The sequence below is a fragment of the Cotesia typhae genome, unplaced genomic scaffold (assembly GCF_013202065.1).
Source record: "Cotesia typhae breed Kobodo isofemale line unplaced genomic scaffold, CoteBio_Ctyphae contig_33, whole genome shotgun sequence".
Taxonomy (NCBI): Eukaryota; Metazoa; Arthropoda; class Insecta; order Hymenoptera; family Braconidae; genus Cotesia; species Cotesia typhae.
This window is the reverse complement of record NW_027423741.1, coordinates 3,732,558-3,747,731: the sequence shown is the minus strand read 5'-3', so window position 1 is coordinate 3,747,731 and position 15,174 is coordinate 3,732,558. Positions and strand designations below refer to the sequence as shown.

Here is a 15,174-nt window from a genome sequence, read left to right as displayed (position 1 = left end):
ATTATCTAATCTTGTCTTTAAAAAAAATAAAAACCAAACAAACAAAATAAAAAAAAAAAAAGAAAAAAAAAATGATACTAAAATTTTTATACTTTTTGACAAATTTTTTAATTAGCAAAGTAACAAAAATAAAAAATATAACGGAAAATTCAAGTAAATATTATTGATAAATAATAATACTCAATTGATAAGAGATTTTGTTTTTAAATAATTAAAAAGAAGAATAAGTAAAAGATATTCTTTGAACCGTACGCACACGAGTCATAATATGAAATAAATTATAATATTATTATTATTGATATTAAATTTATTAATATTGATTAATTACTATGATTATTAAATAAGATAGTGACGATGATGATGATGATGATGATATGCAATACTTTACAGTACTGTAATTAAGTATTCCGTAATTTTATTTGTTTTGATGATAAATAATTTAAAGACAAAGAACCATATCGATTTGAGTCTTTAATAAATGGATTGATAAAGAGACTGTCACTTAAACTTTGATAATGAATAAAATAATAACAAAGAACATGTCGAGGAATTTTTTGTGTCTCCGGACACAAATTGGCTGGGAAATAACAATTTTTTTCTAAATAACGATAATAATAATAATATAACTAATAGATACCGATAAATTATTTTAAATATAACCCATTTAAACTTTTTCAAGTTTTTTATGTATTTTACACTGCGAATAATAATAATTATTTTTGCAATTGTAATTGCAATACAATTTTTCTATGGTATATATTTTTTTATTAGTATGAATGCATCATTTGGATAATTAAATGAAAAAAAAAATTAATTGAATTTTTAATGATCGATTGTCATTTTTATTGTAAACACTGTGTGTTGAGAGTAATGTAATTTAAATCTGGTGCTACAATCTCCTGTACATGCTTCGATTTCACATAATATCTAGACAATAACAATGATAATTATTAATTATGTATGTCTAATGTTAACTGTTATCAAGCATTAATGTAACACCTGCTCCATTAACTAACGAGGTGCCAAAAAGATTAAATTTTAGACAATTTTTGATTTTTATAAAACAACTATTTGTAAGCGGCGTGAATAAATTTTAAACAGAGGCCTCGGTCATTCCAAGAGCATTCCAAGAGCATAACAAGTAGAATAATAAATTAAAGTTTAAGAGTAAAATTGTAATACTCGTTTAATAGTTTTATTATTTTATATTTATTATAATTGATTTTAAAACATTACTCTATTTTTTCAGTACATTGACTTGCACAAGCTCAATTAGTACTTTTTTCAGTAAAATAATTTTTAATTATTTATTATTGTGTTGTGTTTTAATTAATGTATAACTGTCAGCGTGTGGACCCGAATACTTTTCGACCAAATAATTAAAACGGGTCGTAGCCTAAAAGTACCTCGAAGCTCAACATTTAGTGTTGATACTGGTGATTTGCCATGTAGTTTTTTTGTCTCAGTAGTGACGTCTCTTTGTATCTACTTTATATCTTACATGTATTTCATCAATAAGATATTTCTACCAAATAATTACATCAATTTATTTCTTCCCTGATCCACTTATATATATTTTTATTTATTTATTTATTTATCAGAAAATTTTTTTTTAATAAAAAAAATAAAAAAAAAAGCGATGAAAAAATTTTGAAGGAATGTTTAAAAAATTTTTATTTGAAATTTAATTAACATATTTATAGTTGCAATAATTTGGATTAATCTAATAAAAAAAAATATATATATATATATATATATTTTTGAAATTATCTAGAACCACCGACACGATCTCGGGGTATAAGCCGCAGTTCTGTTCCATGTTTCAGGAATACATTACCTGTAAAAAATATTTTAATAATAATAAATCGGAAAATTTTTTGAATAAATTAATAAAATAAAAATTTACCAGCTGTTTGTTGAGGATTTATACCAACACCATCATCCGTAATAATAGCAGAAGTTGCTGGCGTGACTCGAAATTCTTCAGCAGCGAATTTTAATACTGCTGTAAAAGGAGTATTTTCTGGTACACTTAGCCTGATTAAAAAAAAAATAACAAAATTTTATTATAAAGTAAAAAATTTATTTACAAAAAAAACTTGACATTCAATTAAAAAATCAATGAACTAAATCATAATTAATAGTATGTAATCTAATTTAATGTAAGCAATCTCTTTCAACTTCAACCCAAATTGATCCGTCAACTAATGCTTTCGCAGACTGTAAACGATCTGCGACAACTCGATTAACATCATCAGAAATATTTAATAATTTTCGTATAACTTTAACTAAATGCAAGTAACTAAAAGAATTATCAGACTTCCACGCGCTGCCGTCCCAGCTCATATTTCGCCCGAAGTAAAAAATCGCGTCAATAAAATTGTAATTAAAATCACAATCTTCCAGGAGCTTCCCCATCAGCTTTCTTTCGACATCAACAAGCGCCAAGCAAACAGGAACATCGTAATCATGAGCGTATCTACTCAAATTACTCAAAATTAATTTCTTCGCCGGGCTGTCGGCACTCAGGCTATCGAAAGTGCTCAGGACTTTTTTTATATTCCCATCGACGAACATCAGCTGGATCAACTGGTCAACTTGCTCTTCTTTTCCACAAGAGACCTCGTGGTCCCAAGCTATTGTTCGCGCCTCGTCTTCGATAGTCTCTGTAGGCAGCCCGATCTCCACCAGAGAAGTCAGCAGGGCATTAGCAGCCAGCGTGTCTGTCAACAGACTACTGAAAAATTTATTCAGTCGATCGTGACCGCAATGCTGGACATACAAGTGCAGTAATTTATCAATTACGTCCCGTGGTATTTTTTTATCCTTTAGAAAGACTTCCAGCAACCGATCGCTCGCAAACTGCAACTCGGTACACGTGTACAACCGTATCCGTTTAACAGAATTCCAGTAACCATGTAAATTACTTTCAAATTCTCTTAATTTGTTATCATCCTTTGCTCTAATCACCACAGCCTCTACAAACAATGAAACGTTAAATGCTTTTGTTATATTTTCAGATGTCATTTTCTGGTTTATGTTCTCTAGCAAAGACAAATATGCATCGAATGTTTTTAAGATTTCTTCAAAATCTCCAGCCATTTTTAGTTCATTTATTTTTTATTACATTTGTAAGTCTCCCTTCATCTTCTGGCAATCAATATTGGACTCATCTGTTTAAAAAAATAAATAAATAAATAAGTAAAAAAAAAAATTGGTGAGTTTATTATTGAAGCCAGAAGATTCCAGGATTTAATGAAACTGAAAATAGAAAACGTCTGAAATTTTTTTTTATTATTTTTTTCTAAGTCTAAAAAAATTTTAAGTGAGGAGAAAAATTTTTTTTTACATTTTTACACGTTTCATATAAAAATACGTTGGTTCTCAAAAAAATTTTATTATACGCCCTCATGGCATTTCTAACGCGAAATGTTTCATGATACTGAAATTAATCTGCTAAATTAATTTTTATATTTTAATATCATATATTTAATTCTTCTAGTAAATTAATATAAAAATTGTTAATAAATTTTTAAACTTGTTTTCAGAGGTCTGCTACTTTCTGCATCATCGTACTTGTTTTATTTAATAAAAAAAATCTAAATGTTTACTTACACTTTGAACGGGAGTTTTGGATCAGACGTCAAGGTTATTTTGAATGTTACTTTAGATCTATAAAAAAATAAATAAAAAATATTTTTAAATTATATTGTTTAGAATAAAACATATGGCATAACAAGTGTTTGACAAGGTTAACTTTAAACAAATTGTTTATATGCGTAAATTTTATATTAATCATTAAATTAATAAATTTAATTGATCATTTTAATTATTAATCAAAATTTAAAGAAAACATAAATAAAAAATTACTTACGTCATTATTGTAAATTTATTTATTTATTGAAAGTGATAAATATCGAATCTCAATTAACCTTAGTCTGACAGGTGACTTTTCCCTTTTTTGTCCTACGTGTAAAGGTCGGTAAAATAAATGTCTATTTTATCTATCCCACGGGACAAATTAATTTTGTATAATTTTTTTAATTAAGTGAAGCACATAACAAATAATTGTACAATTATTTTATTCCAATAATATTAGTAAGTAATTAATAAATAATTAAAACGAAATATTTTATAAATACAACCCATCAGACACAATGACATTTTCTATTGTCTAAAGCATTGTTGTTTTTTATTTTAATACATAATTATTGTAATTTTTATTTTTATTTTTATTATTACTCCTCGTGTGCTTAGTGATCACGGTGATCGATGACACAAATGTCTAATTATTTATTTATCATTATTGTAAACGACGCAATTAATCGTACCCTGTTTGTTTATTTTTATAGAGGGACAAGGTTTTTTATTTATTGTTCTAAGATACTGAAGTTAACTGACAGCTGTCAATTTTTTTTTTAATTTTAAATCAAATAAATTACAAAAAAATTGTTCTAAAAATTTCCACTTGTAATTTTTATTGATTTTCACATGTGAAATTTTTTAATTAAATTTTTGTTTAATAATTTGATTGCTATAAAAGTATGACATTAAAATTAGCAGTTACTAGAGAATTTTTAAATTTTATTTAACAAAAAAATTAGTTCCAAAAAATGATTTTTAAAAAATTGGATTTTTAATTTTTTTTTACCATAATTTATTTGTTAAAAAACATTCTAAAAATTATTAAATATCTGCCAAATTTATTTTCATTATAAAATTCCAAAAAAATTTTTAATATCTGTCAACTTCAGTGTCATTATTGTTCTTCATAAAATTGTTTTTTTTTTTTTTTTAGATTATATTTTTTACTGGATCCAGAGCGGATTTTCAACTAGGCAACTACGTGACCTAATAATTACATCTATTTTTTTCATCAAATTTCAATTTTAATTTTAATTGATTAATTTTAAAAAATCAAATAACTTTAATATTGCTATGGTAATATATTTTAGGTCCGCGACGGCCCGCGTCGTATTTTTTGGCAATTTTCCGCAGAATTTTTCGACATTGAAAGAAGTAGACATGTAACAATTATTTTAGTTTCATTAAAAAAAAAAATCAAGTAAAAATATTGATTGAATAAAAATTAAAAAAAACTTCAATTGGTTATTTTTTTTTTCATTTCATTTTTCTTTACATGTAAAATATTTAATAACAGAAAATCGTCAGATGTCTGCTACTTTCAGTACCACGATTATTTTATTATTTTCTATAACAATTATCAGTGCTAGTTTTACTTTGATTTATCGCAAAAAATTTTTGTATACAATTGTATTTTATCTTAGTCAGTGAGCATACATATTAAATGTATATATATATATATATATATATATATATATATATATATATATATATATATATTTATTTATATAATAGTTAAAAATAAAATAATAAATTATAAAAAGAAAAATTTCATTGTCTGCCGGATTAGAAATTACGTCCGGTTTATTTAATCTTTCACTTACATATTTATATATATGTGTATATAAATATATAAATAATAATAGAAAGTTGCTGAGCCGTATAATGTGAAGAAATGATTAGATACAGCTACTTAATTTTTTTTTATTTAACTTCAATAAAAAATAATTTTTAAAAACTTAAAACAAGAATGGAGTTAATGAAACATGAAGAATTAATGACAAGTATATTTATTTTATCAATATTTATAAAATGAAATGAATTCACAATGAATTTAAAAAAAAAAAAAAACTGAATAATTTGTTTAGGTGTTTTTTTATTTTTATAAAAAAAAATTTTTTTTCTCGTTTATTTAATGTACATACATGAGGGAGAGTAAGTTGAGATAAGAGCAATTGAAAGGACGCAGGCAGGGGAAGTGAATAATTGTGAATTGTCGATATTATAGTGCATTTGTTGTTTAATGTTTTTGTTTATGAATAAATTTAAAATGGCATCTTCATGTCCATTGCGATATTTGTTTAATCTGTTGTGCATTTTGTTTTTACAACAATGTCATCGAGTTTACTTTTGATGATAAGTTCAAATTAATAATTTATATTTAACAAATCAAAGATTGACAAAAACATAAATCGCTCTAATGATTCTATGGCAATGACTTTCGATGATATAACAAAAAAAAAAAAAAAAAAAAAATATATATATATATATATATATATATATATATATATATATATATATATATTTATTTATTTATTTATTTATTTATTTATATATAATGAAAAAATAAAGAGATATAATAATGATAATAATAATAATAATATGATGAATGATACTTAATAAATACAAATGTCTCGACTTGTCGAGAATAAAGTTTAACTTTGTTATTAGTTAATCATTTTTTTTTTAGCATTCTCACTCGCATTCGCTGTCTGTTTCAACTTTATTTTTCTGGAATCTGTTTAGTTGAATCGCCTTTTTTCATAAATGTTATGTTAATTTACGTGATAATTAAGTTTAATGATATTGGTGATTACTGCTGGTGTAAAAAAAGATAAACAAAAAGATTGACAATGATTGGAAGACGAGACCGGAGACATTTTGCTATTAAATAATTCAATGAAATAAACTCGAGGCAAAAATATTAATTAATAATTATAATAGTTGTTAATTTTAAATTAAATTGTCAAGTAATTTTCTTTTTCTTCATTCTTCACAACTTGATTTTAGTGAAACTTGTGATTTCACACGTACATATTTTTTATTAATTTTTTTTTATGATACACACAGCCTCTCTTTCGTGCATTATCTGTCATTTAAATTTACTCATCAGTGTTTGGATGGAATTTTTTAGTTTGCGAGAATTTACAGATTTAGCGTGCCAAGTTTATATTACATAGTCTTCTCAAGAAATCCCTCTCTTCTTATTTTTTTTTTTTTTTGTTTTTTTCTCCCCAAGTCGTTGCAAGTATTCAAAATTTTATTCTACAAATATAATGAATGCTAAAGACCTTGATAGATAAACTTAATAATAAAATTTATGTAAATTAAATGAATGATAAAAAGTAAACTGGGCGTGCGTAGTCAAAATGGCCGATAATAATGGGGGCCATCGAGTTTAATATATATTTTAGTGCGTGGGTGATCATAATACTCAAAGCGAGGACAAAATCACTCATGACGTAACTCTACTCACATTCTCATTAAAAATTTTGTACTTTAGCAAAATATTACTACGCCGTAACAAAATAAAAAGATACATCTGATAATTTATTAAATTAATATTAATTTTAAATAAATTTTCAATTTCATAATTCGCAGCTTGATGAATAAATGTAAACATAAATCAAGCTGTGGATAAATATTAAACATAAAAACTGATAAATTAAACAGACAAAATAATTAACAATAATTCTACAATTAACGAGAATTAATTCAATAAAAGACAAATACAAATTTATATAATAACTACTTAGCATTTTTTTTTTAAAATAACATTAATGCTTATTAACTTTTAGATTCATATGAATAATTCCTTATTGAATAATAGATATACAAAAATTATAATAAATGTTGATACTGATCATTAAGATTTACAATTTAAACGCCCTCCCACGCATTACCAAAAATCCAATTCTAATTTATTTTAAAAATCCAAACTTTTCAAAGCATTTAATTGAAAATCGAAATAAATAACTTGGGACTTGTTTGGTTTATTTAACAACCAGAGAATCTTCTTCATACAGAGAATTAGGGACAGCGCAAGCTCCGGAGGTTACAATTCTCGTCTTCATTATTTTGAAAATCATTGCTCGATCGTTTTATTCTTTTTTTTTTTTAATTATCTTTTTATTTTATATATATTTAATTATTATTATTAATATTAATATTCGAAAGTTGGTTAATGACAATGGGTCTTTAGTGTCATATTGAATAAGGGCCGGAGTCGCGAGGTGCTTCCGTTGTAAGATCAGTAAAGTGTTGCGTTGTTTTAGTTATCATTATTATATTGTTTACTTTTACTTTTATTATTAGTCATATTAATATTAATATTATTATTGTTGTTTTTGTTGTTGTTGTTGTTGTTGTTGTTGTTATTGTTTTGATCAATGACAGTAGGGACGGGAGTAGGTGGAGAGTGAATGATGGTGTTGTGTTACTGGGTTGATAATAAGAGAGGTTTGAGGTCCTAAAAACTCCGCGTCAATAAATTACGCTCCCGGGAATCTCATTCACTTCTTTTTGTTTTTATTATTGGGACCTCGCGGCGGCGTAACCGGTCGGCCAGAGTTGAGGCCACCATACGCGAATTTCCTCTTGTCTGCTGGTTTTAAAATTTGAAAACTGCACATGAGCGTATCGTCGACTGACATCATGGCACCGGCGTTGTCAAACTCACCGCAGTAGTTAGGCGCTGAGAATAACGTCACCAGTTGTCGTTTTGCAAAGAATTCGTAACCATCTTCGACGACCTAGTAGATTATAAACAAACCAAAACAAAATATTTTATTGAGAAATCTGAGAATTTCACGGTCACATTGCAAACGTGCCGGAACTTATTTTAATTGAGCTGTTGATTGATTGACTAGTCCAATCATTAATAGTCACTATTTTTATCATTATTTTAAATATACTTTTTTTATCAGATGAATAATAATCAAATAAAAAATTAACAGTGTTTATCAAGATTGGAATAATCACATAATATAATAAATTTGATGGATAAAAAATTATCTTTAAAATTAATCGTTATTTCCATAATTATAAACTATGTTAAATTTAACAGGATTAACAAATGATATTATCCACCAAATAAATATATTAAACAATTACGATAAATATTGTTATTATTGATTGTTGAGTTTACCTGATGCGCACGGCATATGAGGTCAAAGTCATGCTTGTGTAGAAATTTGGCAACGACCTCGGCACCGAATGTGAACGATACTCCACGGTCATTTTCACCCCAACCCATAGTGTCCTTGTCGGGATCAGACCAAAGAAGATCACAGAGTAATCCTTGATCAGGAACATCAGTCGGTCGCATAATACGTCTTATTTGCTCCATATTTTGTAGATCAGGACTGAGCCCACCGTGACAGCAGAATATTTTCTCGTCAACGATTGCTGCCACGGGTAGACAGTTAAAGCAGTCCGTGAATGTCTTCCATAGTTTAATATTGTAACGACGTTTGCCTATTGTCAGTACCGTAAAATCCAATAATTTAATCAATAATTCGAATAATAGCATGCATAAATTTATACACGCATAATATATGTAACATGTATTGTTAATGTCAAAGTAACTTACACTCATCGTAAAAACCGTATATCCTGTTGATGGATGCACACTCGTGATTGCCTCTTAGCAGGAAAAAGTTCTCGGGATACTTGATCTTGTACGCAAGAAGAAGGCATATTGTTTCCAACGATTGCTTCCCCCTGTCGACGTAGTCGCCTAGGAAGAGGTAGTTACTTTCCGGTGGGAACCCACCGTATTCAAAAAGCCGCAATAAGTCGTAGTACTGACCGTGAATGTCACCTGATTTGCATAAAAACAAAAAATTTTAATAAAAACATCTCAATGGTATACTTAATTCAACATATGACTCTATTTTTTTTTTTTTTTATTATTATCTCAGCAGTATTAATGTACCAACTAGTAGCAATTATTACGAGTATGCTAATGTCGCCGATAACTGACATCAATAATTACATCTAATGTTACTTGTTTTCATTTTTTTATCCACTTGGATCATTATGTAAAGCCTTAAAGGCTCATGTTTACAAAAATAGTAAAAATAAAAAAATATAAATATACACACAAGATGCATATACATAAACACGCGTTCTCTTAGCTCAAGTACTAAAATACACACCGCATATTTTCAACGGTGCCTCCAGCTCAAGTAGTATCGGTTGGGATAGAAATATTTCACGTGACTTGAGACACAGGCCACGGATCTCACCCTCCGTTAGCTGGACATTTTTCCCAGGTCTTGATCCTCGTACTGTAAACAAATTAATTATAAAATTATAACAATCAATCGATATAAATAAGCCTGTTGGATAATAATAAAAGTAACGTGGTTTATTGCTATTATTATAATTATGATTAAATGTATAATATAAGTACAAGTGTCGCGTGAATGTTGTATTGCGCGTGCGATCGATTTGTAGCCAAGACTGTCTTTACCAAATAAAATGCCTTGCTAAGATTGTCAAGGTCAACGGACCACCAATTGACATTTAAAATAGTATTGAATTATTCCCAACGATTATCACTCGGTTTAACCAACATAAACGTTAGTCTCCTCCCACTCGATTGATTTCCTGGGGAATGGGAGTACCACCTTATAAGCATGTTAACCAAATAAAATATTTACAATCTAAATATCTAAAAAATTATTTTAGAAAATATTAAATAAGTAAAATCTATTTTATTTAAATTTCCCGCGGCGATTTAAATTAACAACAGACGGATGGACCTCGCCCCAAAACGACTCTTGGTCCCTCTGCGGTTGTCAACAGTGTTTTATGTAAACAAACTATACGCCTACGGACTTTAACAATCTTGATCATCATCAACATCCTAATCACAAACTAAATTTAATTCTGTTGCGTAATAGTTTATCTGCAGGATTAATAAGACGCCGTTTGTAAAAAAATAAAATAAAGAGAAAAATAAAAAATAATAAAAACAATTTTTTGGCAAGACGTCATCCTTTTATAAACGTACTGCAGTGACGAACAAGTCGCACGGAGAATTGCTGGAGTTTTACGCTGCGCCCGAAGTGGGGGGGAAGAGAAAACGCGTTCTTGAATACTTCTTCCCATCAACGGGTTAATTGATGCCCAATTGTTAAAAAATAAAATTAGTAAATTAGCTGATGAAAAAAAAAATTATTACTAATAAAATAATGTTAAAATATGTTTGAATAAAAAATGTGATAAGTATAGGCGAGACGTAGAGCGTCCCTCGTGTAATTATGTCGCATTACCTTCCAAGAGCCGAGCGATGATGTTGTCAATGTTTAATTTATCTGTTTCAGCCATCGGGCCGGGTTTTTTTGTGCGTCCCGGGCTTCACTGGGTGCACCTCGCGACTAAAATGGCCCTTGATTTGAGTTTATTTAAAAACTCTAAATATCCGTGACACTATGATGTTTAACACAGATTTAGTCTCGATGCTTACGCGGCTCAGAACGTACGACGAGAGATTAGTTGCAATGGCCGCCAGACTCAACCGCAAAACTCCCTCTACCTCTACTCTTCGTTTAACTTTTTGGTCGAGCACTAATATAACGTGCGCACCAACCAACGCGACGATTGCTCTTGGATCTAATAATCTTCTTTTCTTTTTCTCTACTTATTACTCTCCTCACTCTTCAACAACCTTACGCTGAATATGAACAGAACAGAAAACCACCTGAATTTTGCTTATTACGCTATTTTCTTGTGACTCACCGTTACCAACTGATAAGTAATAAATAAACGAGGCCACGAGATTGCTGTCTAGTGCTGCCCTCACTTTTAAATTTCTCCCTCCATTTTTTATATTTTTATTTTCACTGTCATTTTTTAAAAATTTTTAATTTTATCTTCACTTAAAAATTTATTTTTTCACTAATTTGTCAAAAAAATAATTTTTCAATTTTTATCACTAAGCTTGATATTGTTTTTTTTTACACTTTATTTTTAAGAAGACCGTTAACGCTGCCAACAAATACAAAAAATATAATTACGAGTTTACATTCAGCGGCACCATTTCAACCAATCACAAGCCCGAATTTTAATACGCAATCTCGTGTAAACGCATGGTGTAAATTTTGTTAAACGTAAAATCTACAACTGAACGCTTGTGCTTGTAAGAACGTTCATAAATTAACAATTTACAATCGTTGATTGTTTTTTATTTACCATTTATTTATCAGCTTTTAACAATCAGCAACATGCCGGAAATTACGGTGAGTAAAATTTATAATCTAATAACATTTAATTTATTAAAAATTTAATTAATATCTAGGTTATTGCAATCAAAATAACTCTAATTGTTTTTTTTTTTTAATATTTAATTGACTAATTAATTTTTTTACGGCTAACAGACTAATGGAGACCATGAGAAGATCAACGGCGATCACCAGGAGCAAGAAGAAGAAATAGATCCTCATTTCGAGCCAATTATTTCTTTGCCACTGATTGATGTGTCGAGCAACGAGGAGGATGAAGTTGAGATGCTTAAATTGTAATTTTAATTTCTTCATTTTATTTAATTCATTTTATTTAATAAAATTAACTTATTTTGCGTTTTTTGACAGGCGTGCTAAGCTGTATCGTTATGACTCATCAAATGATCCTCCAGAATGGAAAGAAAGAGGTACCGGTGATGTTAAATTGTTAAGACACAAAACCAAACATACAGTGCGAGTGGTAATGCGACGGGATAAAACGTTGAAAATATGCGCTAATCATTTCATTACCCCTTGGATGGAATTAAAACCTAATTGCGGTAGCGATCGTGCCTGGGTTTGGAGTGTATTAGCTGACTACGCTGATGAATTACTCAAACCGGAATTACTTGCCATCAGATTTGCTAATGCTGAAAGTAATAATCTTTAAATTATATTTTTTAAATTGCTTTAATGATTGTAAATTTCCATTTTTTTACAAGAAAATTATTAACATATTTTTTTTTTGATATTACAGACGCTTCTCTTTGGAAAGAAACGTTTGAAAAAGCAAAAAAAATAGTCGGTACTGAATGCGAGATTTATGCAGGAAAAAACAATCCTGACGCTGAAGCTGACAGCGACAGTGATTCAAGTTACAGCGAAACGGATGAGAGTGATGTTGAGGATAAAACAACAGAGAATCCAGAAAAAGACTCACCAAAAGAGAGCAATGAAAAGGAAGCGACAAATACAAATAAAACAGACTCAAGTACCGATCAAGTGACTGAACAACTCACAAATCTTGATGTCAAAGATACTAAAGAGGAATAGTAATCAAGGACTTTTTATAATCCATGTAAATTTAATATTAATATTAATTACTTATAATTATATTAATAGATAAACATTCCCGCGTACAAGAATGGTGCAAGTGAAAATGTTGATTGCTTTAGACATTTCTTATTGTTAATAATTGATAATTTTTTAATAATAATTAAAATCACAGAATTTTTTTTTTTTTTTTTTTTTAAGTTCAAATATCTTCGTTCATAATTCTTAACGCTTAATTTATACGGTTTTGCATACTTATCTGTGATTTATTCTTTTTTTTATTACTATTTTACCTTACGACTCATATTTTAGTGTGATGGTAAACAAAATAACGTTTAATCATGATTGTAGTAGTTAGTTTTTTAATTTAAGTATTTGTACGGCATTTATTACGATTGAATTTATAATCACACTTATTTTTAAAACCGTTAACTTTTAAGAGCAAACGGTAATTCGATAAATAAATTTTAACTTATTGCTATCAAAAATTTGTTTGATTGTTTTAATCCTTACCAGCGTAATTTTATATTTTTTTTTTTATTAAAATTTTCATTACGTTCAGTCTATTACGACATTGACAAATTTGATATCGATGTAAGTGCTTTTGATATTAAAAACCACACTTTAATCTTTATAGAAATAAACAATATATATAATTATTGTAATTACGAAGATGTAGAAGATATTGGATATTTAAACATCAGCCTTGTGCTCACTATTATAATTTATAAATATATATATATATATATATATATATATATATATATATATATATATATATATATATATATATATATTTAAAAAAAAAAATGGTATCTCTTGGAACTTTAATGAAAGTTCATCACAAAATAATAGATTAATTGAAAATCGTAGACATTTGTTAAAGATTCAAAAATCCATCAAATAATTTATAATTCATCTCTAGGCGCAAAAGACTGAAGAATATTTTTCTTCTCTTCCATTGTGCGTTTTTTCTCATCAGACAGTTTCTTCTTAAGCAACCCGTTTATTCTCGTATGTTCAGACTTTACAAACTCGTCGCCTTTCTCCATTATCTTATCCATCATCTTCACATAGACTTTAGCGGCGAGTTTTTGCTCCTCTGAAAGAGTTTTCTCCAAAGTTTTGGCCTTGCTTAAAATTTCCTGAAATTTTTAACAATTATTTTTAATTCAAGATCAATTATAAGTTTTAAAATTAAAAAAAAAAAATAATACTAACTTTTCTTTTATTTTCATCAGCTGTTTTAAACTCTTCAGCGAGCTTATCCAGTTGCTCAACACACCCAGGTAGGCCCAAATAAATTCCAGTCTTAGCTCTGACTATTTTTTTAATATTTGTCGACGTGAATTCATTTTCGTCTGCCTTGGTCAATAACCTTACGGGTTTAGTTTGTCCTTCCTGGAACAATAGCACCACTGGAAAATCTTTTTTGTCAATATTAAATCGTTTTGCCAAATCTCCGTTGTCTCTATTTCCAAAATCTTTTACGCCAACGATAGCCACCAGCAGATCTTGAACATCCTTGGTAGTTTCTGCGACAATTCCATATTCATCATGCATATTTCCAAATGGGAATGCCACGTCGAATTTAACTATCGCAGCCTTGAATTTGCTGATTACCTGAAAAATTATCATTAAAATTATTTCTGATGTTAAAAAATTTTCTAATAATTTTAATATTCTTTTTTTACATCATAAAAAAATGTTCTTTCTGATATTCAAGCTTAGATTAAAATTATAATCAATAATCGCATCATTTATTCCACGATAGTATTTAATAATTGATGCAAAGAGATGTCAAAATCAATAATAACAAACTATCAGCTTTTTAATCACATGGCACAATTTAAATTTACTCTAGGAATTATATTAACAAATAGCAGAGATAAGTCATGATAGCATGAGATAAGTTTAAAAATCACACAATAAATAAATTTGTATCTAATTAAATTAAAAGAAGAAAAAATAGATTTTATTAATACTCACTTTATCAAATGTTGCAGAGTCCAAGGGAACGCATCCTCTGCAATCTTCAGCATTAACCAATCCAATTGCCACCGTGGCAATGATAAATATCAGCAAACACGACTTCATGTCACTCAAATAGCTTTTTAATCTTAATATCAATAAAAGTACTGATAGTTTTAAATGAAAATAAACTTTTATTGTTATTTTAATATTTTTCTTATCTTTTAATGCCTTTTACTGATGTTATGTTGTTGTTATTATTATTGTCAATATTAAT

At 28.1% G+C, this 15,174-nt stretch overlaps 4 protein-coding genes and 1 long non-coding RNA gene across 7 annotated transcripts; 2 read left to right on the top strand and 3 right to left on the bottom strand.

Moving 5' to 3' along the window:
- Positions 1 to 1,648: 1,648 nt before the first annotated feature.
- Positions 1,649 to 4,012, bottom strand: Ufm1 (Ubiquitin-fold modifier 1). Of its 2 annotated transcripts, XM_074241017.1 has the most exons (4): positions 3,875 to 4,012; positions 3,616 to 3,672; positions 1,907 to 2,037; positions 1,649 to 1,837 (listed from the first exon to the last, which is right to left on the bottom strand). In XM_074241017.1, exons 1-4 carry the CDS (start codon positions 3,877 to 3,879, stop codon positions 1,767 to 1,769), a joined length of 264 nt encoding a protein of 87 aa, XP_074097118.1. In that variant the 5' UTR covers positions 3,880 to 4,012; the 3' UTR covers positions 1,649 to 1,766. The 2 variants fall into 2 exon arrangements, with proteins under 2 accessions (XP_074097118.1, XP_074097117.1); XM_074241016.1 differs by lacking the exons at positions 1,649 to 1,837; positions 1,907 to 2,037 and adding an exon at positions 2,044 to 3,173 and having other exon boundaries at positions 3,875 to 3,962.
- On the top strand, positions 3,973 to 8,228 carry LOC141526184 (uncharacterized). The gene is made up of 2 exons (XR_012478995.1): positions 3,973 to 4,098; positions 4,799 to 8,228. It is a non-coding gene; the product is annotated as an uncharacterized LOC141526184 (long non-coding RNA).
- Positions 5,724 to 11,305, bottom strand: LOC141526179 (serine/threonine-protein phosphatase PP1-gamma catalytic subunit A). The gene is made up of 5 exons (XM_074241015.1): positions 10,926 to 11,305; positions 9,804 to 9,935; positions 9,236 to 9,466; positions 8,792 to 9,120; positions 5,724 to 8,396 (listed from the first exon to the last, which is right to left on the bottom strand). The coding sequence occupies exons 1-5, from the start codon at positions 10,978 to 10,980 to the stop codon at positions 8,157 to 8,159; spliced, it is 987 nt and encodes a 328-aa protein (XP_074097116.1). The 5' UTR covers positions 10,981 to 11,305; the 3' UTR covers positions 5,724 to 8,156.
- Positions 11,306 to 11,732: 427 nt separating this feature from the next.
- LOC141526465 (ran-specific GTPase-activating protein) lies at positions 11,733 to 15,070 on the top strand. Of its 2 annotated transcripts, XM_074241504.1 has the most exons (5): positions 11,733 to 11,891; positions 12,030 to 12,169; positions 12,243 to 12,529; positions 12,631 to 12,951; positions 14,933 to 15,070. In XM_074241504.1, exons 1-4 carry the CDS (start codon positions 11,877 to 11,879, stop codon positions 12,924 to 12,926), a joined length of 738 nt encoding a protein of 245 aa, XP_074097605.1. In that variant the 5' UTR covers positions 11,733 to 11,876; the 3' UTR covers positions 12,927 to 12,951; positions 14,933 to 15,070. The 2 variants fall into 2 exon arrangements, with proteins under 2 accessions (XP_074097605.1, XP_074097604.1); XM_074241503.1 differs by lacking the exon at positions 14,933 to 15,070 and having other exon boundaries at positions 12,631 to 13,678.
- Wbl (endoplasmic reticulum protein 29-like protein wbl) lies at positions 13,722 to 15,049 on the bottom strand. Its single transcript, XM_074241502.1, has 3 exons — positions 14,916 to 15,049; positions 14,148 to 14,549; positions 13,722 to 14,071 (listed from the first exon to the last, which is right to left on the bottom strand). The coding sequence occupies exons 1-3, from the start codon at positions 15,021 to 15,023 to the stop codon at positions 13,835 to 13,837; spliced, it is 747 nt and encodes a 248-aa protein (XP_074097603.1). The 5' UTR covers positions 15,024 to 15,049; the 3' UTR covers positions 13,722 to 13,834.
- Positions 15,071 to 15,174: the final 104 nt, after the last annotated feature.

Bases quoted from the DNA above. Each gene is read 5' to 3' on its own strand.
- Ufm1 (XM_074241016.1), bottom strand. From the start codon at position 3,102: ATGGCTGGAGATTTTGAAGAAATCTTAAAAACATTCGATGCATATTTG.
- LOC141526179 (XM_074241015.1), bottom strand. From the start codon at position 10,980: ATGGCTGAAACAGATAAATTAAACATTGACAACATCATCGCTCGGCTC. The intron at 9,121-9,235 runs GTAAGTTACTTT...TACTGACAATAG, and splicing joins ATACGGTTTTTACGATGAGT to GCAAACGTCGTTACAATATT. The intron at 8,397-8,791 runs GTAAACTCAACA...ATAATCTACTAG, and splicing joins TCATATGCCGTGCGCATCAG to GTCGTCGAAGATGGTTACGA.
- Wbl (XM_074241502.1), bottom strand. From the start codon at position 15,023: ATGAAGTCGTGTTTGCTGATATTTATCATTGCCACGGTGGCAATTGGA. The intron at 14,550-14,915 runs GTGAGTATTAAT...ATAATTTTTCAG, and splicing joins ACTCTGCAACATTTGATAAA to GTAATCAGCAAATTCAAGGC. The intron at 14,072-14,147 runs GTTAGTATTATT...TAAAAATTTCAG, and splicing joins CTGATGAAAATAAAAGAAAA to GAAATTTTAAGCAAGGCCAA.
- LOC141526465 (XM_074241504.1), top strand. The intron at 12,170-12,242 runs GTAATTTTAATT...GTTTTTTGACAG, and splicing joins GAAGTTGAGATGCTTAAATT to GCGTGCTAAGCTGTATCGTT. The intron at 12,530-12,630 runs GTAATAATCTTT...TTGATATTACAG, and splicing joins CAGATTTGCTAATGCTGAAA to ACGCTTCTCTTTGGAAAGAA.